Below are 25,434 nucleotides of genomic sequence, written 5' to 3'. Positions count from 1 at the left end.
CAGCTGGGGTCTACTGAGCATTAATAATTAGCTGTAGCTGTTTCCACCACCTTCCACCCTCCATCTCCCTTCTTCCTCTTACAAAAAAACGCCAAACAACTCTGTGCATATATGTAATTACAGGAATCATAATGCATTATTAATGTGGCCACAGCAGACAGAAAGTTCAGGTTTACTGCTCACCAGTGTAAAGTTGTAGCTACTGGCAACAGTCAGCTCACTGGTGCATTAGGTAGCAAGAGAGTTTCCAAGAGTGTCAACTAAAGTGGCTAAATAATACCAGATATTTGGAAAAGCACAGAAGCTGGGAGGAATGATGGGTTTGAATCTACCACAGTGACAGGCATCTGTGGACAACCTGTAGGAATTATTCCAGGAACAATTAACTTGCAACAATAAGGTTGTGCATTTTCTTTGATGCACGAATGTGATTATGTTCAAACGCAATTACGCAAGCCAGAAGTCTCCAGAGGATGGACAGAGAGGAAACAGGTACAGATAGCAGCCTGAGACAAAGCACCCCAAATAAAGGTCTTAACCTATCCCTTTTCCCATCGAAACAACACAGTGTTCACAGTGAGCTGGAAAAAATCCCCACACATGTCCTGTGATTTCAAGGAATATCAGACAAGTCAGGAAAGAAGTGCTCATTTCCTGGCACACCTAACAATGATTTATCATTACAGACATGTATCTGTCAAGCTGGTATCTGCACACACATGCTGAAGAAATGCCTTTCAGATTTCATTTTCCAGTTATCCTGGACAACATATTATGCTGCATACAAATATAGATACATAGCCACAGCCCTTGAAATGAAGGCTTAGAACAGCAGAACAAATAATAAAGTGACAGATTAGATACACAGATACACGGATTAAAGTCACAGAAACTAATTCAGACCTGCTTGCCCAGCAAGATGCCTCTGTGCAGTCTCAACCCAGGTCATATTTAGTTTTTTCGCCTCCTCAACGGTTCCCTCAATGTAGTGCCTAAAATGTAAAAATACTAAAAAGCAGCAAGGAGCTGTCATAAAGCTGAAGAGTCATAAGCTTCTCCCACACACTCTCAACATGTCTCACAGATTTCAGGGATCCATCAAGGAAATCCAAATAGATGTCCTATCAAATAGGCCAGAGGGAAGGACCATGGTCTGCAGCCAGAACCAAAAGGCTATTATGAAATTTGGCATACACAGTGTTAAAGCTTTTTTTTGTTGCAGATCACCTGTACATTACTGAACAAGAGCTGTAAGAGGGCTGTCACAACACCTACCATTCAGGTTGTGGCCCCTCACTTCACCCTTCTGACCATGAGCCCTGTGTAGTAGTTAGGTTAATGGTTGGACTCAATGATCTTAAAAGTCTTTTCCAGCCAAAATGATTCTATGATTCTTGCTGACAAGGAGCTACTGTATCTTCTTCTCAGCAGTTGTGCATGATGGGGAATAGGATAAAAAACACTGTGGTCCTGCCTTAGAAGATGATTTTCTCTGGTTTGAGTGGCAACAGTTAACTATAACCTTTTCAACTAACCATGGCCATTGACTCTACTGCACACAGGCTTTTTAATACTGCTGTGGGGAACTGTATTCAGATGACACAGAGAAATCCTTTGGTAATTATTCAGGCTAATCCTATTAAGAAAGAAAGGCTTTCAACTGCTAAAGAAATGAAAAAAACCTTTCAGAGAAGAAACCCACCACTTCAAATTAAATCAATGCCCCCTTCCAGCCCAGGATAACCTGATTATTACTGTACAACAAAAGAAAAAAAGTGCCAGTTAAAAAAATGTGCCTAGGCACCTAAAATGGGCCTAACAGTACATAGGCACAGCCAACCCTGTGGTCTTAGGCACCTCAGTTCCCTTCTCAAACCTACATCTGCTCATGACTCAAGGCTCTCCTTATCCTAGAGGTGCCGGATGAACCAGGACTACTCTTCAAATCTTTTTACTGTGGTAGACACCACCCAAGACCTTAATACAGGCTTTTGGGTTTATTTTAAAATAACCTGACATGGCTGCCCTTTTCTCCCCCTTGGGACTTTTCCTTCTCTCCTGAGAGCACATTTTCAATACTGGCACTGCAGGCTGTTTTAGGGAGAACTTTCAAGTTCTTCTTGCTGTAGTACGTCTCCAGCTTTGCAGAAAATGACAAAGCATTTTCTACACGACAGAAACAAATGTCACTGGAGCTATTTTTGAAGACTTTGTGGACAGATGAAAGACATAGTGAATGCTATCTCTTCACAGACAAATAGTAGGTGCATTTATTCAATGGTGGTTTAATGCTTTCCCCCTCAATTTTTTTGTGTTTTTTTTTGGTGTTTGTTTGGGTGTTTTTTTTGTTTTTTTTTGTTTTGTGTTTTTGTTTGTTTGTTTGTTTGTTGGGGGGGGGGTGGTGGTAGGGGGAAAGTGGAGGGGGTGGGCCCTCCTTACACCTCTGAGGAAGTTTTGAGGATCTAGGAGATTGGCAGAACTGGAGACAACTTCCCCTGCTCCATCTTAGTCATCTCCAACACACTGGCTGTCTGCCTGGCTCCCAACTCGGCACATGAGTGTGGAACAACCTTTGGTAATTCTTCAGACTCATCTTTGTAGTGAATATTTTTAGTTTTGAGGCATCTTTGAGCATTCACTGGGGTGCTTGCACATGCAGTTCAGGCTTCATAAATGTTCCCTCAGGAGTCAAGTGTTGATCTGGGATTCCTAGCCTGCAACATATGTTCATGCCAGTCCTAAGGGATGTGCTCAAGGTTGCTCAGGAAATCTTTCCTTTGATCAGTGTCTTGCAAACATCCAATTGCCTGACTGGCTGTCTTTCTTGAGCATTCAATAGTATGTCCTTGTGACTCTCGTCCCTGTGATACATTTGTGCATTTGCAGATGTACAAGCTCCCTCAAATAAAAGATATAGAAAAACGTAAGCAGGATTGCATATCTGTAAGAAACTGAGAAGCAGAAGGGGAATCCAATGCCTGACCAGCAGCACTAAGTTTTGTTGACCCTGAGCAGCAGTGTGAAAACACAGGAGAGAGATGCAGATGCTTTGTGGCACCTCCCTCCTTCATTTATTTAGCAAATACCAGTAACTGCAATACATCTTTGCAGCCTCTCACATAATGAAAACATAGCAAAATATGTTCACAGGTGGAGGGAAATATTTTCATAAGTGGTGAGAGAATGTGAGAATATCTATTAAAGCCTATAGTAATCTCAGAAATACATTGCTACTATCAGTAATTAATGCATGAGTTATAAAAGTCAAGCAACTAACTTGGAGCCTGTCTTCTTTTCTACAGCTGTCTTTCTAGTTGAGATCAAACACATCATTTAATGAATTGATTCCTTTTTGCCACACACATTCCTATTTAAACATCTACATTTTCTCATAGTAACATTATGCATCATGTCTGAAATCGACATGATCATGGAAATTCCCAGAGGAACCTGAAGTATGGCTCATGTTGCTCTTGCTGCACAGGAAATGCAACTGTTCTTACTCATCCTTCCTCTATAATGAAGAGTCAGATTCATTGCCTTGCTGTGCTGAGGAGGAAATTGCTGCATAATCTCCTTTCACAGCTAGACAATTCCTTCTTTCCAAAACAGGCTAAGCATGCAAATTCTCCAGACATATTTGATGGATTTCTAATCACAGTGGGTGAAACAACAGGGCAAATGCATATATCTGTGACAGAAGACTTGTGGTGTCTCACTGCTGAAGATGTTGTTTTCCTTGTATGATCACCCACATATTATAATAATTGTGGGTGACACCTATTAACTGTATATATTCGGGGACAAATAAGCCATAATAAGGTCAGACTGTGGACAGTCTTAATGTTAGAAGTCTTGAAAAAATTAACACATACATCCTTATCAGCACTTCACATGGGCTGCAAAATGAAACCCACAAGGTGTCCCAGTATATCATCTTCTATCACCAGTGTGGTGAAGGCAGTGCTTTCTGCCTGTGAGGATGCTCCCCTTGATCTCTTGAGCTAAGAGAAGGACCTCTGTGGTTTGTGAGGAACAGAACAATTTATGCCTCTCCAGCCTGACAGGTGTTTTATAGCCCTCTGTGGTTAGATTTTCCTGTATGGGGAGGAGACACATTTCTTTTTTCCACAAGGGAACAGGAAAAAAAAATCTTATCTGTCACTGAGAAACACTTATTTGCTTAGACCCTCTTCAGATCAAGTTCTTAAAGAAATTTCGAGAAAAATTTGCTAGTTGCATGGAAAATGTAAACATGCATTCCTTTGATGCATTAACAAAAATATGCTTCTTATGCAATGGCTAATAAGCCTCATGCTTTAGTGTGTTAATCACAAGAGGGCAAGAATGAAATTTTCTAGGCAATAAAACAAGTCCACAGTTTTCCATGAAGATTGTTCTTGCACCTTCAACTCCCTTTTTGGCCTTGCCCACAGTCAGTGACAAGTAACCAGTAGAGCACTGATATATTCTGGTGCTCTGTATTCCCACGTCAATCATGTGTGACACTAGGTGTCTGAAATGGCATGTGACTCCAGCCACAATATGGGATTATGTAGCTTGCTTCTACAATTTTTTCTAGCTGTTAGGTAAGAGATGAGGAGAGTCAGCAGACCAAGAGAAGATTACATTCCACTTAGTGGCTTAGAGTTTAATCATATGTCATCCCTGTCTGCCCTGGCTGTGTAAGAAGGGAGAAGCCCCCTCCTGATGTCATAGGGTGTTGGTGGCCTCACAGTGTGGAACCTGATTCAAGGCATTACATGGTGGTGCTTGCTATGGGAGAGTGGAATAGAGCTGCAAGCAACAACCAGACAAGATTACAGAAGAGACAAGACTCTCCACAGATACAGTGAGAGACAAAGCAAGAATCAGAAAGGTTGAGTTAACTCTCATGGTCATGGCTTAGGAGCAAATGCAGAGGCATCTTCTTTTGTGTCTTTCTCCCACCAGTCCCTGAAGGACCAACTGCTCCTGCTGCCTGCTGCCTGCTGCCTGAGACAGGACACAGGGCTCAGGGGTGATGGGGCTGGCCACACTGCCTGCTGTTGTGTGTCTCTGGCTGCTTTGCTTCCCAGTCATCTGTGGGAATTGGTGGTGGCAGAGATTCTGCCCTGCAGCAAATGCTGATTTCTGAGTCAGTTTCCCTTTCTTCCCTGGCCAGGTAGAGGAGGTACAGCAGCATGATTGCTTCACACATGGTTAGTTTGACTGGCCGACAGCTGGGACTCTTGTTCAAGAGCCAGTGATATTTCAGTTTTGACAGGTGATATTGTGCGCAGAGATTGTGCTGCAAATTAAGTGGAATTACTATTTTCTGTAGAGCTACTGAAGGCCAAGACACGATCCTGACTATGGCTGTGGAAAAAACAGCCCTCAGAGATCAGAAATGTATGTAGAGCTCCTTAAAGACTCATTGGACTCTTAGCCAGTGTTTTTTTATAAATACTGTAATGTACTTTGTCATGCTGACAATTTCCTGCAACAACAAAAGGGGAGATGTCAAGAATATGGCAGTGTTTAAGAAATTAGTGGTGAGATCTGGTTCAGACAAAGGCTCAGCAGAAATGTTATCTCATACACACATGCACTCCTCTCTGCTTAGATTAACCTTCCCTGTGCTCTGCCACCCCTTTGATACTAGGATACAGCAGATGAACTTGAGAGCAGCAAGCCTAAACAAATTATAACCATTTCTCTGCTTACCTCCCATTCTAAAGAGTTAGCTGATGCTGTTTATTCTTAAACAGCTTTTTAAAGACTTTTTCTTTTTCCTTATGAAAGTTTCAAAATTTTCAGCAATATAGTGCCAGTTCACCAACTATACCTAATGTGTTTCTATAAGAGTTATCCTCTTCACATCTTGTTCTGCAAATTTATAACAGTCAGTATATTTGGCTCACTCTTTTTGAATTTTTTTTTTCCATCCAGAGAAAATTCTCTATCCAGTACTTCATATATGCCACTTTTGGGTTGTTGTGAATGCCAATTTCATATTTTTACAAGATATTTACAGATAATAAAAGCTATTCCTCAGGATGAAACATCATTATCAAAAGCAAAGCACCCCTCCCCTGTAACCAGCCTTCTTTACTAGCCATCTGCTAATAGGGCCCATTGCGTGTATAAAATTCATTTGCATGTTTAAATTGAAAAGCTCCATTTGCTCAGCTTGCCTATAACTGTGTGCTCTTGCTGGGGTGAATTTTAGGCCTCTGATTCATGCATTCAGTGAATATATAATTGCAAATGCAATCCACATCCAATTATGTGGAGTTTTAATGCATATTTTCTACACATAAGTCAAGCGGTAAGTGCAACAATACATTAGCTCTCTAGGTGATCATTTGGCTGGAAGAATTAGTAAGGTGCTGGCATTAAGCTCCTGTCCTCTATAGTGTAATTCACTCATAGCATTGCTGCCAACATGAGAGGTCATTTACACAATTGGTGCAGGATACAGACACTGCAGGGAAGACACCAAGAATCTTCTGCATCTGTCAGAAACATGCAACTGGGACAGGCTACGACGAACAGTCCCTAAGCCACGCCTAATTTCATCTTCCCTTCCCTCAGGAAGGTATTTCACCAATGCATAGCCCAAATGTGCTGGCTGAACATATGTGGAGAAGATTTCAGGCTTGTGTTACGCCTCACAAAGCTTGGGATTGATCTGCTGCTCTTAGGGATCACAGCTACATTGGCTCAACTACTAGTCTACCAAAAAACACACGGAATTCTTATTCACAGCATTCCTTCCCTGGACCTATCTTAGTCTCCTCCTTTCCTCCAAAATGACAAATACATGAAGGAGTTACAAACATCCACTTTGTAGATGTAGCTTGCCTAGTATCCAGGGACAGTATCCAATTCAGAGAATTGAAACACCAGTTCTGCACCATGACAAGCACACATTTGAATATGCTGCATTGCTGTTCAAAGCAATTCATCATCCTTCCTGCAAAACTAGTGTTTAAGATTCTTCTGCTCTCTTGCAGGCTCTGAGACAACTGTTATCCTACTGTCTGTCAAGTATTAGTTATCATTGTGGCAGGTAATGGATTTGGTGTAGATTATTAAAATATTCAAGATCTATGCATAGCCTGCAGCTTGTTTTAAGCCAAAGATTTCCCCAGTGGGAAAGAGAAGGAAAGAGTCATTCCAGGGAAATAATGAAAGTCATAGTAACAGTGTAAAAAGTATAGTTCAGGATTAGACTCCTACTTCACTGTGTGTCCTGTGGATTCAGTGGAATTACTCCATGTTTGCATTGCTTTAAATAACATAAAATATTACAGAATTCAAACAATCAGTGCTATTTTTTTTACTTTCTTGGAATGGAAAAAAACCAGTGGTGTTAGGGGGGTGGCATTTAATCAGGCAAAAGTACCAGACATTTAAACCTACTGTTCTCTCAGAACAATAACTAAACTGTTGAGCTAATGCCCCATGGCATTGGAAGCCACTGCTTAAAAGCATGAACAGAATTTTAGCTACAACTGAAAGAACTTCCTCTGTTACTATATATAAAACCACAGATATTTCAAACAAATAAAAGCATCACATGTGGTTAGCTTACTTCTAATTTGAAAAGACTAGAAAAAACTTTCTCCCACTGAGAATTTGTTCCACAATTTACAGCAGTAGATCTAATGGGTTACTTTCTACAATGTAAGTAGCTGTGGTTTTCACAGCTAGATATCTGCCTGCAAAATAAATGTTATTGAAAAAATGCCTCATATTTCTTCCCTGGAGCATAGCTTGTCTTTTTATTTTAAAAATCAACCATGGCAGTAATCCTCATCAGAAAACCTGCTGACATTTTGGAAAGCTCATCTAAATACCTGTCAGACACTTGAGTGTGTTATTAAGAATCATGTATTGGATAATTGTGAATATTACCAGAAAAAATATCAGTAATAAAGTTCAGATTCTACTTCACAAACCTCAGAAAAATGACTATATTAACTTTTGAAGAGCTATTACCACCACATCTATAAATGCCAAAATTTAACATAAGCTCAGGGGCACATGGTATTTGTAAAAGCTTCAGGCTGCAGAGCTGTGTCCAGCCTGATTTCTGAATATCAACATCAATTCTGAACATTTAGAGCTCTGGAGCAAGGAGCTTTCGGAATGACTTGTTCTGGACATCATCTCCAAGCATGTGGAGGAAAAGAAACTTATCAGGGGTAGTCAGCATGGGTTCAACAAGGGGAAATCATGCTTGACCAACCTGTTAGCCTTCTATGATTATATGACTGACTGGATAGATGAGGAAAGAGCAGTGGACATTGTCTATGTTGACTCAGCAAGGCTTTTGACACTGTCTCTCACAACATCCTCGTAGGCAAGCTCAGGAAGTGCGGGTTGGATGAATGCACAGTGAGATGGATCATGAACTGGCTGGATGGCAGAGCTCAGAGGGTTGTGATCAATTGTGCAGAGTCTGTTTGGAGGCCTGTAGTTAGTGGGGTTCCTCAGGGTTCAGTATTAGATCCAGTCCTGTTGAACCTGTTGAACCACATCTGGAGTACTGCATCAGTGACTTGGATGAGGAGACTGAGTGCACCCTCAGCAAGTTTACTGATGATACCAAACTGGGAGGAAAGGTTGATACCCCAGAAGGCTGTGCTGCCATTTAGCAAGACCTGCACAGGCTGGAGGGACTGGGCTGAGAAGAATCTGATGAAATTCAATGAAGGCAAATGTAGGGTCCTGCACCTGGGGAGAGGTGTAACCCCAGGCACCAGTACAGGTTAGGGGTTGACCTGCTGGAAAGCAGCTTTGCAGAGAACGAACTGAGAGTTCTGGGTGGCAACAGCTTGACCATGAGTCAGCAATGTGCCCTTGCAGCCAAGAGGATCAATGGTATCCTGGGCTGCATTAGGAAAAGTGTGACCAGCACGTTGACGGAGGTTCTCCTCCCCCTCTACTCTGCCCTGGGGAAGCCACATCTGGAGTACTGCATCCAGTTCTGGGCTCCCCAGTTTAAGAAGGACAAAGAACTACTGGAGGGACTCCAGAGGTGGGCTATGAAGATGATTAGTGCTCTGGAGGAAAGGTTGAGAGAGCTGGGTCAGTTCAGCCTGGAGAAGAGAAGGCTGAGAGGGTATCTTATAAATGCTTAGAAATATCTGAAGGGTGGGTATCAAGAGGATGGGACCAGACTCTTTTCAGTGATGCCCAGTGATAGGATGAGGGGCAATGGGCACAGACTGAAACACAGGAGGTTCCATCTAAACATGAGGAGAAACTTTTTTGCTTTGAAGGTGCCAGAGCACTGGAACAGGCTGCCCAGAGAGGTTGTGGAGTCTCCTACTCTGGAGACATTCAAAACTCGCATTTCTGTGTGATCTACTCTAGGTGAACCTGCTCTAGCAGGTGGGTTGGACAAGATGATCTCCAGAGGTCCCATCCAACCCCAACAATTCTGTGATTCTATGAGCTTTTCTGTGCTGAATAAACAAAACAGAAACAAATGAACAAACAAAAAAAGTCAAATGCTCCATGCTGGAAAAAGTTGTCTCCTCTGTTGGCTTGAGACTGGAGTGTAGTAGGTGCTGTCTCATCTCTCTGTTTAAGGGTAGTAGCCATGGTTGCTGAACTTGGAAAATCTGTGGTGTAACATCAGCTACTCTATGCCCTACAAGTACACTGTGGTCAGGAAGGCTGGGGTGGGTTAGGCAGCCTGACCACCCAAATGCACCTGCTCTGCTCAGGAGCAAAGAGGACAGATCATACTCTCAGTCCGAGGACAAGCGTTGTGGCTGGGCTACATCTACATCACACACCACTTCACCATGGCTCTGCGCTTCTTTAAAAATAATTTACATGATTGCTTTTTCCAGTTCCTAGTGTCTACATTGTGGGAAGACTGTCTTGGCCCACCCAGGTGGTGTTTTTATGGCATGAATATGGATTTATGACTAATTATTTCTGGTATGGTATAAAGGCACCTGAGAGTGTTTGAGAGTTGCAATGTCTGTTGGGATAATGTGGGAGGACTGCTTAGAGTGAAGGGAGCAAACCTGGTAGGGTGGTACCCATACTATCTCCTGAGAAAGGTCTCAGTGTACTTAATCCTTCATATTGAGCTCAGGTGTTTTGAAAAGCAGTAGTTGATGTGAGCCAGAATGGCACAAGAAAGCATGATAATGATGAAATAGACAAACAGTGCTCTAGCGCTCCAGCTTACACCTCAGCTTCACTCCACTTAGCACCCTAGGTTTACCTTTTATGATCATCCATCATGTTATGTCAGTTTCTTCCAATTTTAATACTGCTTATACCCATCATTGTCATTTACCTCTCTGACTTCCTTGAAGGAAGAAACAAACAAGAATTCCCAGCACAGAAAAGACTTGACTCTATTCTAGTGGTATTATCTTAGAAGTGTGACATGTACAAACTTGCCAGTGGTGCTGACTAACCCAGCTCAGGCCCTCAGTGCCAGCCCAAGCCCACCTGCAGATCAAGATGGGGCGACCAAGAGTGCAACTACAGAAAACACTGTAAGATTAAGTGGTTCATAAGCAGACATTTAATGTCACATGAGCCTTAGACTGGGAACCATGCAAAAAGTTGAAAGCTATGTCTCTGGAAAATGTTATCTATTCACATGAGTTTGCCCTGTCTGTGAAATTTAAGCACAGGAAACAGCATTTGTCACACCAGGTCAAATCATAAGGGTACTGAAATTACAACTACATTACCTACTGTAATTACTGTATACTGTGGAGAAAGAAACTGGAAAACACTGCACATTGTGACAGGTTTTAACAGAGGATTGACGCATCTTCATCTCTGCTCTTTCAATAGGATTTCACTAACCAGGAGGCTTAAACTCATTTTACATTAGACAAGAACTAGTTATCTGCTGCTGCCCTTGCTCACTCGCTTTATCTTCAGACCAAAGCAAAGTGTATTCTCCAGAGATGATTATTCAGAAAAATAAAAACACTGAAATAATAAAGAAAAATGCATGAGGTGGTATCATGTTTTCCTCTGGCTCACTGTCCCACCAACCTATCAGGTATATAGTTTTCCTGGGGAAGCATCCTTTCCATCTGTGGAGTGTATGAGCTAAATGCTGACAGTTGAAGATGTCAGACTAACTTATTTCAAGAGCAGGAGTTTGGATTCATGGTGTATGAGCATAACTGCAACTCAAGTAATAGTCTTCACCATCTGAATTCCTTCAGCTTTCCTAACTGATTACAGTATTCTTCTCTTCCCATCCTGTCTCAAGTGACTCTGCCCTGCTATGAGACTCTCCTAAAACAATTCTGCTCTTTCACCCACAGGAAGTCGCATTTCAGCAGTCACTTAGCTGGTAACAATGTATTTAGGTTTTATGTCAAAACGACAGAACCTTTTTGGGATGAAAGAAGTCAAACTCATGTTCAACAGTTAGGCAGTGTCCTCTGATTTTTTTCTGATCTTTACATTGTGCTGCAGGACTGTCCACCATACTACCATCATCTTTTTCTCTTGGTTGTAGAAATTAACATCTGCCAAACTCAGAATAAAATGAAGCCAAACAAAATAAACTGAATTAATGCAGAATCTCCATATGTATTATAATCTGCCATACTGTAAGATATCTGGTCACCAAGTCACATTGTATCTGAAAAGAACTGCAATTCACATGGACCTCAGAAAGTAGGAAAGACCTCAGAGTTTCACTTTTCATCTGTCTTTTTGATTCCACAAATTTTGGTCATGCATTGAAGACAAACACACTCTTGTGAGCACCTGTGCATGAGGACTACTAACAAAATAAGTGTCTAAGTGGTCTAAGGACTTGTTACAAACCAAGATGATCCTTCAAACAATTGTTTGAAATAGCAACAAAATGAGGAGATCTTTAGAGGTTTGGATAAGTATCCTGAAGGCAGAAGAAACAGCAACATAAAACCTGTATCATTGGGGGCCCAAGCCTCCTGTCTTCCAGAAGCACTGATTCAGGTTTGTGTGATTCTTAGACAAAATTCATGGGGTTTGAAAGTGAACTACTGTCAGCTACACAAATAAATACAGGAGAGGAAGACTGGTTTCACTTCAGGAGATGAAGGAAAGCAGAAACCAGCAGAAACGTAACTTGCTTGTTAAGATTTTAGAACATAAATGATGACCTACTGGCCAGGCTGCTTTCCACATATATGCAAAAATGTTCCTGCTAAAAGTACTCTATAAACTAATGACCATGTCATGGAACGTTTTACTGCTCAGCATGGAGCTTTTTTATCCAAGCAGCTCAGTATTGTACTTGAGAAAATGTGACAGGCAAAAAGCCTTTGTATGCCTCCTTTCTATGTGCTGTATGTGCTCTCCATTTAGTATGCAGGTGTTAATCTTTTACTGCACCATGAGAAGACAAAGTGTTAAAAAGGTGCTTTGCTGTGCCAGGCTTGGAGCTTGTAAGTTAATAATTCCAGAGAGAAGAGATGAGCAGTCCAAACTGACACATCTCTTCTCCAACTAATCTTTCTTTTTAAAATTCCTGTGCAGGTTTTAGAGGCCATCATGAAAGTCTGTGAGAAAATGAGATTAAAAGTCATCTATGGGACAGACGACCAACACTGGATCTTTCCCTTCAGCCAAAAGCTAAACAAACTTGCTCTATAGTCTTCTGAAAAAGAAGCCAGAAGCAAGGTGGGACCAGCCTCATACCTGCTGTTCATCCATACTCCTGCCTCCAGCTGGGCATCATATCAACCCTCTAGATAGTGAACAGGAGGATGCATGTACAGAGAACTTGCTCCCAGCACATCCAGTGTCATGGTTGCTGGCTCACCACCTAGCACACTCAGACAAATCTGAACTGAGAATCCACATGTGAGACAATCAGGTCTGGAACATACAGAGCAGACAGTATGCCCTGTCTCTTTGCTGGAGGAAGTGCCTCCATAGACAGTTTAGGGAGCAGTCCTTATTGGGCAGAAGAAACAAGGGCATGAAGGTAATGATACAAGGTTCAACTAAGCAAATGATTCTGCCTGTGATTAAGAGTTTGAAATACACTCCCACAGGCTCTGGCTCTGTCCAACTTATTCATTTCCTGCTACTACAAATTATCAGCTTTTGATCCAGTTTAGCCTTCAGAGCATGGATTTCCAAACTGTTGCTGTCCATAGAATCAGTAAGCTAAGTTGGTGCATCACTCCTGGTCTGTACACCTGTACTGGGCTGTTGATAGCTATCAGGCAATGTGGTCAAAGGAGATGTGGTCATTGTAAACAGTCTGTATCCCACCACTTCCCTTCTCCCCTCTTGCACCATACAAATGTTCTTGCACAATACCTCCACCAGGAGGCTGTATGCAGTACTGATGATTTTAATCTAGGAAACCTGACTGCTTTTTAATTTCTTTCCAGGTATGTTGTATCTTACAAACAAGGATGCAAGCTTTTGGGCAACTTTTCTAAAGAAAGGGAAGACTGCCATATGTACACTATGTTTGTCTATCAGGGTGAGAAGCCAAGATTACTTTAACAAGTCCCAGAATAGTAAAAAGACCACCACATTTTTATTCTCTGTTCTTGAATACATAGTTGATTGAACCCATAAAACCAAGGCACTAGGGTGAAGTCTCAGATTTACTCTTTCACTTCAACTCCTGAGCAGAAGAAAGTAACAGTCATAAGGTGCTTGTTTCAGAACACTGCTGTCTTGAAAACAAGGGTAGGAAAAATGTCTTCCATCCCCAAATTGTTCTGACATACTTAAGAATGGCCTCTGGATTCCTCGGTAGTGAGAGCACACAAAGCTCCAATTGCTGTCGCTTTGTTCATGCGGTGGGAAAAGCTGTATCACAGAGAGCTAGCTCCATTGTCAAGTAAAACAAATGTTGTAACGTAGGTTTCAATATTACACAGTATAAAATAAAAATATATGGAACAATTCTAGGGTTGGGATGGAAGACAAGGTGGGAAGCATTTCTATCTGCTGGAGTGTCATTAGCAATCACTGCCACAAAGTCTCACTCTATGAAACAGGACAACAAAAGCATTAATTTATGACTCATCCCTTGGATTACAGAACCCACAACCTGATCACCAGCCCTTTATGTGAAACTGGGAATGCATCGCAGTCTTTCCCTTCTTCTTTACTGAAGAATGGAAGCCCACACTCTAAAAATGGGCTGGATTTTGAGGAGTGTAGCTACACATGCACCTTGAGTTTTGGGATGTCTGTTGTGGAGTGTCTTACGGAGATGGTATTTTTTTAAACTTTTAGCTCTCTGAATATCTGTCTGTCACTGGAACTCCAAAATACCAAAGTACGACACATGTCTGTTCACTTGTGAAAGCCTGAGGGAGAGAGCCTACTGAATCACTCTGCTGTTCTCAGGTCTTTCCCAGCGCCAGGCCAACAGTGACAGTGTTGGCATGCTCTCTGAAACATCTGCTATTGTCTGAGAAGTGAAAGGACACAGTTTATTTTATTTCCTGTAGCTGTTACAAGATTGACAGTGACAAGTGTGAAGTGGACATGTCCCACTGAAATTCAGAAAAAAAAAGCCCTAAGCAACTTTAGAATAACTACGTGGACTCAATTCCCTCATTGCTCTGTAGTGTGAGTAGACATTCACATCTGTTAGCAATGAACATTGGCTCCCTCCTGATTTGTAATACTTTTCCTATCCAGCATAGACAGCAATATCCAATACTGTTCTCTCTTCTCTATTACTTATTTTAGTGACTTGAATAGTACTACTCCCAATTTACATCAATGCAACGGAGAATGGAACAGAAAGAAAGGGCTGCTTTAAATTGCTCTAGGAATTATTTCTGCCTACCCTGCTACTATGCACCAGAGGAAAAAAAAAAAGAAGGCCAAAACTTAACTCTTCTCACCTTGCTGGCAGAAATCTTTTTGGTCTTTTAAAATAACATGTCATGTTTCTAAAATTCCTTCAACACACCCTTAAAACACTAATCAGTCTAATAGCTGAGAAGAAAATCTACAAAAATAAATCCTTTGCATCTCATATAAATCTCATCTCATATAAATCTCAGAATATTGTGTCCAGAGATTTAACTTTGACCATTCCCCCTTGTATTGCTTCAGTAGCTATCAGATGTGATGCCCTTAGGCATCTATGTATAGATGTGTGCTATAGAGCATGGACCATATTTTATAGCCACAATGGAACTTTTGAAGTGGGTTGGACTACTGGTCTATCTCACCTCCATCCCATCCCTGGCAGCCAGCAATGCTTACTGCTTTAGAAGAAGGTCAGTACCCTACCTCCCACAACTTTGCTGACTTTGACCTGTGAAGTGTCCTTCCAGACAGCTCAAAACCAGGCTGGTTAGATGGTGGATCTGGGTCCAGTGAAAAGTTGGAAGGTTCTACCTGATGGTTCTTGAGGGTGAAAGTGTGAGTATGCACAGGATTATGTCTGTAAAGAATGCTTCTCTGGGAAGCATCACTACAAAGGAAGAGTTGCCTTCCTCACTGGCACCCCCACAGCTCCCAGTGTGCTCCCAAGATGAGCAGAGAGACAACCTCTCTTCCCCAGGAAGGGGAACCATTTCTGGTCCTCGCCTTCTGCATCCTCTTCCCAAGGGCACAGGAGAAAGAACACAAGGAGCTCTAACATGCACTAGCTGGCATTGGAATGAAGGGAAATGCACTGCAGTTGGTGATGGTTGAACCTGAGGATGTTCCAGCTACCCTAGGGACAGGGGCTGTGGAGGCAGAGCGGGAGGAGACAGTGTTTGAAGCCATATGTTGCCTGGGGAGGACAGGGAAGGAAATTCCAGGTAGGAAACCCTGGAGCAGTTTCCTTTGCCCTGACAAAACATATGCTTTGGCCTTTCTGAAGGAAGGTGTTTTGACCTCAATACGCAAAGGACATGGCTCTGAGAGTTATAGTCATAAAATACAACAAATAACAACTGTAGTACAAGAATCCTACCCAGTCACTCCCAATCCCATGTTGTAGGTTCAGACAGAAGCATATTTCTTTCTGAGCTAGGGAATGAGAAGTTTACCTGAAGGTCTTGCCAGCAATAACTGGAACAACTTGTATATACTTACAGGAGGAAGTGTTTGTTCCTTCTGTTGAAGCTTGTATCCTAAACATGGGTTCTGCAACACACAGAAGTAACAACAAAGTTGTAAGAATACAGCCATAGCTACATCGTTATACTGGAGAAGTCTGAATGTATTCTCCCAGTGGAGCTTTCTTTTATTTTTTTTTTCCCCTGGTAATCGGAAACCCAAGAAGAGAAAAAAATGAGATAGCTCGAGAAAGCAAAGAACTTCAAAGTCGATACAGCATGTTCTACACACACTGTGCATAATCAATTGCAGCAAAAATGCTCCATAGTCCTGAGAGCAAAAGCCAGGAGAAAACTGGCAAAGAGAGCAAAGTTTTCAGCTGTTTGTTACAGCATCAGAGGAAAGCACAAAGTAGTGCTTCTTGAAGCTCCACATGTTGACCCAGGAAATAATAGCTTCTTTTCACATTATTCCAAATGGACAGTCAGGGCACCAGGTCTATCACAACTATTGCTAAAGGTTCTCAGTGACTTGAAAAAGAGCAGGGTCCATGAGTGCCACCACCTCTGCAGAGAGCTGTAGCTGGAAGGGAGAGCAGGACACGGTCCAAACAAAACAGAGACATAGCACCAGCCCTAAAGCGGTTACAAAGAAAGGGAAAAGCAGCAGCGTTCTCAAGATGGCAAATAATCTTGTAGGACAGCAGAAGGAAACAGACCTCACACAAATCACGCAAGAGAAGCACTCAAAAAAAGTTAATGGAAGAAGTAAGCTAGCCTAAAGCAAGGACTGAACTTCCTGAGTTGCAGGAACCTCAACCACACAGCAAACCAGCGCCATGCATTTGGGTGGCTGTATGGGCTTTCACTGTTTTAGAGTCCAGGAAAACATACGGTGTCATGCATGAGTAAAGAATTCAACAGTGTGCTTCAGGAGTACCGTCAGGCAGAAGGAAGAGTTTGCACTTCTCCTAAGGCTGCAATGTGATGTGTCACTACATAAAGGGAGGAAGGAAGTCAGGGTGGCCAACAACCAGCCTGTGAATACTAGGGAGCAGGTCAGACATATTGCATGCTCTGTAGTGAAATATTTAACAACATATCACATGAGGCAGAAAAGATGAATCTGTTGCCTAATACCGCCAATTTTTAGGCAGAGTAAAACCATACTAAAAATGTAACACTGCTCTGTAAGTCCTCCTATCAACAAAAAGTAACTGTAGTGATACTTCAAGGAACTTAGCCCCCAGTGATTTAAACACTAGCATCTCACAATAGCCTATGTCCAACTAAAGTGCGAACACACTAATGACTTATTGGCATTTGCAAGGACTGGAAAACACCAGCAGTGCCCCAAACCCTAAACACTATAAGTCAGAAGGAGACTTCGTTATTGGAAGTGACATTGTCTGGATCCAGGCCTGGGTGCGAACAGTGAGAATAACAGTACCTGGATGGGTTTGGAACTGAGCACATCTCTGCTCCAGCCACCTAGGAAAGGCCTACTCAGAGCTCCATGAAAAGACCTTAACAAGCAGCCACTGAATGTGTTGCTTTCTGCTCTCCTTCAGGACAACACCATGATGTGCCGCTTGGCATAATATATGCCAGCGCAGGCATTCATCAGGAATGCAGCCAGCCTTTTGAAGATCCCGGCCTCCTCCTCCCCAGTGGTACAACAGCAGTAAAGAGGAGAACAGGACTGTAACAGCAGGCAGTGGAAGGGAAGAGCATGGAAAGAGACCACTCAAGAACAAGAAATTTAGTTCGTGGGAAAGAAGTGAGCAAAGTGCAGGGGCTGAATTCTTGCTGCACAAGGGAGAAGACAAGGCAAGCCCAGTGGAATTGGTGACCAGCATGTCACCTCCTTTGAACAAGAATGGTTCCAACGGTTACAAGACACTTGCTATTAGCTATGTGGTCTCATACATATCCAGTGAAGCATCAGTGACAGGCCCCACTGAGAACATGAAAGAATATGGGCACATCCAGTAGCTCTTCTGTCAGGCAGTAGTGCCAAGATTTCAGAAGTAGCTTGCCACACACGCTGATGCATCAAAGGAAAGGCTGCAGGCATGCTAAATGCAAAATCTGGCAATCACACTGTTTTCCTTTATCTAGCCTACAAACACTGTCATCTCACACTAAAACCTGTCTCCGCCAGACATAACTTTCTCAAAAAAGCTAGTAGGACCCCAACTTCTTTGCCAAGCAGGATGTGTGCATATTGTAAAACCTTGGGATGTTCAGCTTACATCTTCACAGTTCCCTCAGCCAAACAGCAGTAAAGACAACTGTTTGTATTGTAGCCACATAGAAAGTAACTCGAATATTTAAATCATGAAAGTGACTTCTCACCGGGGTCATTTCCAGGAGTAACTCTAGAGCCATGTGATCCATAACTGCAGGTGGGATGCTGAATGCAAAATTCCACCAGCCTGAAAGGAAACCATCTGGAAAAGGCTCTTAGTATGCCAAGGCATCTTCAAAAGTGGTTAAACTCCTGACAGAGAGTTACCTATCTACATTCACAGATCCTGCAGAGCTGTAAGGAATTGCTTGTAGAGCCCTGAGAAATAAAGCAATCTAGGCAACACATTTTCTGGAAGAAACAACTATATGTCTATAGAATCTGAAAATTCATATGCAGCTGCATGATTTACAGGAACAGGAGAAACAAGTGCTTTTTCAAAATACAGTTCCTAACAACTCAAATACTTTTTCACTGGGGCTGCTGGAGGCTGAAAAATGCAGGCTGAAAACTGCAGGCCAAGTTAGCATCCTCAATACAACTCCAGGATATTAAAAAGTACACTTAACCCTTCTTCATTAATTTCTCAGTCCCTGAAGTAGCTTCATTATTCAAGGTAATATGCAGGTATTGAAGTGCTGGATGTAAGTGAATTGTTCTCTGCTAAGAGAGAGAAGTTTCAGAGCTGCAGAAGCAGCTTTGAGAAGAGATAAAGAGAAAGAGATAGACTCTGTTAACTGAACTTACGTGAAGTTTTTGTCCTTTCTGTTGATACTGGTATCTTGCTGGTGCTCTCTGGAAAACACAAGAGGCAAGAAGTTATAACATGGAGTCAGACGATCCTCCAACAGCATTCTGCTCTGAGAATGGACAAGGTAAGGGGGAAAAAGGTGCTCAAAGATGCAAGCTTAAATTCTGCTTTAGTGGGCAGAGGCTGCAATCAGACACCAACTAGCAAAAGTTTCCTTTCAGGAAAAAAAAATATATATATTGTGTCTACTAGTAGAACTAAATAAAAAAGCCTGTTTCTTCTGAAAGAAGACAGTTGTTCAATGTCTCATTCTCCTCTGGGAATAACTGATCAGTGGCAACAGAAGAAATCATGCAGATGGCTTTGTTTCTGGAAGCCAACAGTGTAAGTATTCATGCCTTAAGCTTCTAGGCAGTTAAATTTTGTGAAGACATGTTCATCTTCATATCACTTGAATTGCTGGTAAGTACATGCAATAATGTCACTTTCCACTTCAGGAAAATCTTCTAAGTCACACATGCAAACCCAGTCCCCTGTAGGATGACTGCTGGGGGCTCTGTGATGAAAATCAAACAGTTATTTTGCTGAAGAGATGAGAAATGTTGCTCTTTCATACTGGTCTAACAGAGATTCTCTATTGCTAGTGACATAATGCCATGGACTTCTTGCACCCACTTGTTCAACTGGCTGATGGCAATAGGACATAATGCTGCCATGCTTAGATCCCTACTAATGCCTTGCAGAATGCAGATGGGAGAAAGCAGAAAGTAGAAAGTCTTCTTTTAGGCTTCACAAGGCTTGTACAGAGACCTTGTTCCAATGACAACATCCATCTGTTCATGTGCTGCTGACTCTGCAAGCCACAGCTGTGCACAATTTCCTAGGTGTGAACAAATCACCCTTCAGTTGTATGCATCAACAATCTTAGTCTTCTCCAAGTTCTCAAAACACTTTTCAGCCTCTTAGTGGCACAGTTCAATACAGCTGCAGAAGTTTCAAATTCACAGATGGGAAAGGCCACCAATGTCAGGGAAGAAGTATTGCCCTGAATCCTCAAGGCACACCAAGAATTCTCTGGTAGGCCAAACAAAAAGAATTTTTAAAAAAACTTCATGAGTTATTAAGGAAAAGGCAAATTAGAAAAGTTTATACTCTGTTCTGTAATTCTGGATCAGTGTAATTCTGGATCAGGTAGCCCTCTGCTCACTGTCTTCAAAGTCCACAGAAACTTGACTAGAGACAAAACTCAGTCCGTCTTCCCTTTTGACATCCCTCTCTTTAAGCCTCAATGTGGAGCCTGTATTTTAACATCTTGCTTCCTAGCTCTTCTTTTGTATTTTTTCCTTTTTGGTCCAGTTTTATTTGGTAAACATCTTGTTTGCCTGGGCAATATGTCCCAGTTTCATTTCACTAATGTGTGACCACATGTTATGCAGCAGTTCCTTGATAGCCAGTGATGTGTGGCATGGGAAAGAATATGACAAGTACGATTTTTAAGGTCAAAACCTTTGCATTAAGAGCACTGGCCTGTAGTCAGGCAGCTTTCAGGACCATTTTTTTGGGTACAGAGGAAGTTTGCTGTCATGCAGTTGGGCTGTCTGAGCAATTAACCTTTCTTAGACACAACAGGAGGCAGAACAGGTCTGACAGCTGCATAGCTGAGCATCTGGCACAACTGGAGCAAATTCTTCTTTCACTGTTAAAGAAACTATGTTTCATTTAGTGCCTGTGCTGAGCTTGATGGAGCATTTCTTACTGACACCTCCCCAGTGCAGCTGCATTGGTACAAATGCCGACAGGAAGCTTCCCTGCCAATGGAAAATATATGTGAGCCTCCCATATCTAAAACTGAAGCTGGGAAACTTGCTTGGAAAACGTGGCAAAGCCACACATTAGCAAGCCCTGATAGATACATTTGTGTTGGCAACATTGACAGTGGATGCCAACATTTGGAAGACGTAAAATTTGTGTGTATTGCTTACTGACGACAGTACAGCACAATGGTAAGAGAGGCATTTTACTTCACCTGAGAAGGCCAGCACAGATCCACACAATAAACCATCTGAACAAAAGAAGGAGACAGAAAAGAGGCTGCTTGTAGGGGACCATCAACACTTTCTGAAGTTGGAAGAGCTGGAAGCATTTTTCAGTCTTGATACAGTTGCTGCTGCAGTCTGCTAAGCTACGGAGATGGCAGCCCACAGCCCTGCCTTCATCGTCATAAGTCCCCAAAAGGTGCAGCTACCTCAGATGCTCCTCCACTTTTGTCCCCTGGCACTTATAGCAGCATTTAAATTTTGGTGAAGTGCTGTTTCCTGAAACTGTATATGTTTGTGCTGGGCCTTTCTTATTTAAAAATATTGAAGGATGGACAAGAGACCCTTGTTTGGGAGCAGGTCCCTGCAGCCTCTCAGTCCTTGGTACTCTGGTCAGATCCATCTCCTGCTGTCTCCTCTGGCAAGATGCAGAAGAGACCCTTCAGCCCCCACAGGACTCACAGCAACCCACCACCTTGCCGTCTTTCTATCTCGATCCATCCTTCCAGGCAGGGAGCTTTGTCTGGGCTGCTGAGAGGAGACTCAGTGCCTGGGCAACAAGATCTGCTGTAATACCTCTGAGGGAGGCAGGAGGTCCTCCTCAGGCCACACTTTTCTCCAGGGATAACCAAACATCTAACAGCTCTACCGAGTCCTCATGGGCTTTGGTTCAGGCCTTGAAGGTAGTTCTGAGGACCCTGACAGGAACAACAACCTGCGCCCTGAGGATGGTTCAAACACCACGAACATCATAGGTAGTTAGAGCTGCAAACAAGCTTTATGTCATCCTGAGGTTTACTTTCTGGCAGTGATTTAAGACTTAAACCTTTTGCATTGGTTGTGTCATTCAGGTGACACATGCTGAATTATACGAAGAATAAGCTACCACACTCTTTTAGAAAAGGGGAGTTTATGAGATCTCTGTTACTTGGTCTACAGATAGCAGAGTAGGGAGTAGGTGTGTAGAAGGTGAGTAAGGCCATAGTCTAAGACCTCAGAGGCATGCAGACACATGTAGTCAGGGACATTGGGACATCCAATGGACAAACTTATCTTTTGTTTCTTAAAACTACTGTGATTTTCACCTTTTTTTCTGGTCCTCCAAGAAACTATTACCCTGAATCAAATTAAAAGAACACTACCCTCAATTCAAATATGTCCAATTGCAAGTGAAGTTTCAAAGCTACTCTAAGGGGAATTGCTGTGTCAAACTGAGAGATGGACACATTTCTTTTCATGTGGAGGTCCAAATCAGTGATACTGATTTGCACCAGTTGAGAATCTGACTCATTGCATCAGCCAGTTAAAAACAAACTATGGTTCCAGGTCACCTGTAACCATACCAGAGAGAGAAGAAATGCACTGATCTGCTTTAATCAAGTTCTCAGACAGACCGATGTAGAGACTTCTCTTGTATTTGAAGTATTTCATAGTTGGCCACATGCTCTGTAGGTACAAGATGAAAGATGTCATTTTTATTTCTCTGCCATTTTCTTGCAGATAAGCTGCTGGCTACCTTCAGAAGAGGAACAGCAAACTAAAATTTAATGAATGATGAATATCAGATCCTTGTTGACTACTGTACAACTTGGAGTTGTTAGTACCACTGCAAGTTCTACACAGGCAAACCCAGAAGCTTGCACATGCCACTGACCGTGTAGCTAATGAATTTACCTGCCTACAGTTGAGTTACATGGACAGATGAGCACTTCTTGTTTCCTTCAGTTCAGGCAAAGTTGTCCCACTACCACTGATGACTCAAACTACATCAACTAACTTTGCACAGATGTGCAGGATGAGCACTCACATAATGCCATGCACACAACCCAGTAGTTATCCAGCACCATAGACTTCTAACTTCTGAAATATCTCTGCAGGCATCCACCATTTCACACCATGAGTCATGCTGGGCACAGCAAAGACCCTTAGCGAGGCAAAAGGTTTAGGTCAACAGATTTTTAATGGAAAACACACCGCATTGAGATGTAGCTGTGGCATGCTCAACACTTTAGAAAGCGAAGTCACTTACCTAGTTGTCTAAGTAAGGGATTATGTGAGCAAGTTTTCAAACATGAAATCGAAAGCTTCGGGTGTGGTATGAAGTATTCTCTCAGTGTTATTTATTTAGCATAGTGTGATCTTATATTAATGAGAAAGTCCATGAAAAAATTCACTACAGGAATTCTGCCTGGCTAAAGTGACAAATTAGGATGCAAAAAGCAGTTACTATTGCATTAGCAAAGCAGTGCACTATTTATACAACTCCAGGAGAACTTCGTTCCTCTATTCTTTCTTAGGGGAGTGAGCATGAATAGGAGTGAATGAAAGTAAGAAAGTACCTCATATCGTTTGGACAAGTTATAATCATTATAAATCTAAAACCTCCCTGCCAGGCAAGGTTTAGGCTAGACATTAAGAAAAAGTTCTTCACCCAGAGGGTAGTGGAGCACTGGAACAGGCTCCCCAGGGGAGGTGTCATGGCTCCAAGCCTGACAGTGTTCAGGAAGAGAGTGGACAACACCCTCAGACACATGGTGTGAACTGTGGAGTTGTCATATGCAGGGACAGGAGTTGGACTCGATGATCCTGTGGGTCCCTTCCAACTCAGGACATTCTATGATTGTATGAGAATAGCTCCCACTGCTTGCTATTAAGACTGGTTAAAAAAACATTAGTCTACCTATTTTTATATTTGTTGCATTTTAAATCCACTCAGATGGCTGTATAGACAAGGATTTATGTTTCTTTGAGTAAAAATTAGAAAATTTAGAAATCTATGTAGGTTAATACAGTTTATGTGTGTTTTGCACGTGTAGCAAAAATTTGTAAAAGAGCAAATTCAGCAGTTTCAAGTAAGAGCAAAGTTAATGATAACAGCAACAAGGAGTTACCATTGCATTGACAATTACCATTTAAGACAGAAAATTTTACCATTTTTGAGAAAGAGATCAGGGAATAATAAAGCTCATTGCTCAATGAAAACAACAAAGACATTTTTACGATTGTTCTATTGAGAAATACTGTTTTTTCTATGCTTTGGAGCACAGAATTGAAATTAGCAATTTTCAGACATGTGACCTTAGTGATAAAGGTGTGGTTTTTCCTATTCTTGGGAAAACAAAACAAAACAACACAACACATTTGTCTTATTCTTCATGTGTTTTTTCCTAATGCCCAATGCTAGTTAGAGACAAGGCATCATGCTAGACTGACTTTTGGTCAGGCCTTAGAGTTCTCTTTTGTGGCATACACCAGCAAAGAAAATTTCAACTAAAATAGTTAAAGTTTGAGAAATATCTAGGGAACTAAACCCAAGATTCTTGTACTGAAAATCACTAATCTTTTAGTGGAAAGAAAAATAACCCCATGCCCAGAAAAGCCATCCTTATCTACCCGTGGTCTTAAAGCACCCAACATAAAGGGAAAGGAGGATCTAGTTTGCAGACAGCAGAGTGCACACAATAAACATGACCAGGTGAGGTCATTAAATTAACTGTCATAATTAAAGTTATGGTTCCCATAGCAGAGCAGGTCAGTACGACCATAAGAAAGTCAGGCCCTCTGAGGCATCTTTCTTTACTCTACTGTTGTCCTATCTGCTGGAGGTGGAAGGAAGCAACCTCTCTGCCTACACTGAGAGGTTCAGCCCTCTCAGATATCCACACATAAGTTTCCTCCAGGGTCTTCTGGGAAGCACTGGACCCCAAAGCCTTCTCCAAAAGCCCGTTGGCAGGAAATAACACGTAAGAGATAAATACACTGAGTTTTTTTCATCCTTTAAAAACCCCCAAAAACAACAACCAAAAACAGACAACCAAACCAAACAAACTAACATAAACACTAACAAAAAAACCCTCCTCTTTCTTATGAATCGTGCAGGACTTCACATACTATGAGATTTGAGTAATGACTGCCCTTCAAGGCTCATTACTAAGTTTGGATCCCAAATCTGTCATTAAGCTAGCAAGGGGAAGAGGTCAGGGAATGTGGGGGAAGGAGGGGTGAGGAGGTCACCGTGCAGGGGGTCTGTCCCTGTTTGCAAAGCAGATGTTGCCCTCTGAGGCCTTAGGGATCCATTGCTCTTAAGTCACCAGATGTTGCCCATGCTGTTCCTCAAATCCAGGTGGGAAATTCCATCATCAGAAGGAAAAACAGGAATAATTTTACCAGTAATTTATAAGCAACAATAAGCAAAGGGGGCTCAGATGTATGTGTAGCAACCAAATATGCATGATTGATTTATTCAACCAATGAATGCTGCCATGCCTGATTGTATATTATCAAATATCACCAAGATGTTCCAGTTCATATATCACTGAGTTTCCAGTTCAGATCTTTACAGAAAAGAGCCAGATGCTAGGTCTAGATTGGAGTTTGTCCCAT

General features: G+C 42.0%; 1 protein-coding gene across 1 annotated transcript in view; it reads right to left on the bottom strand.

Annotated features, from left to right (window-relative positions):
- The window catches only part of NRG1 (neuregulin 1), a gene marked incomplete at both ends in the record, with an annotated part of 174,649 nt that overhangs the window by 108,135 nt on the left and 41,080 nt on the right, over window positions 1–25,434 (bottom strand). The window contains 2 exons of the mRNA XM_082075415.1: window positions 16,051–16,101; window positions 19,012–19,059. Of these exons, the coding sequence (XP_081931541.1) occupies window positions 16,051–16,101; window positions 19,012–19,059 (99 nt within the window). The remainder of the gene's footprint in view (window positions 1–16,050; window positions 16,102–19,011; window positions 19,060–25,434) is intronic.

Source organism: Streptopelia decaocto (assembly GCF_964273445.1).
Source record: "Streptopelia decaocto genome assembly, chromosome: Z".
Lineage (NCBI taxonomy): Eukaryota > Metazoa > Chordata > Aves > Columbiformes > Columbidae > Streptopelia > Streptopelia decaocto.
Note: the sequence above shows the minus strand (reverse complement) of the source record. Positions and strands in the feature narration are given on the sequence as shown.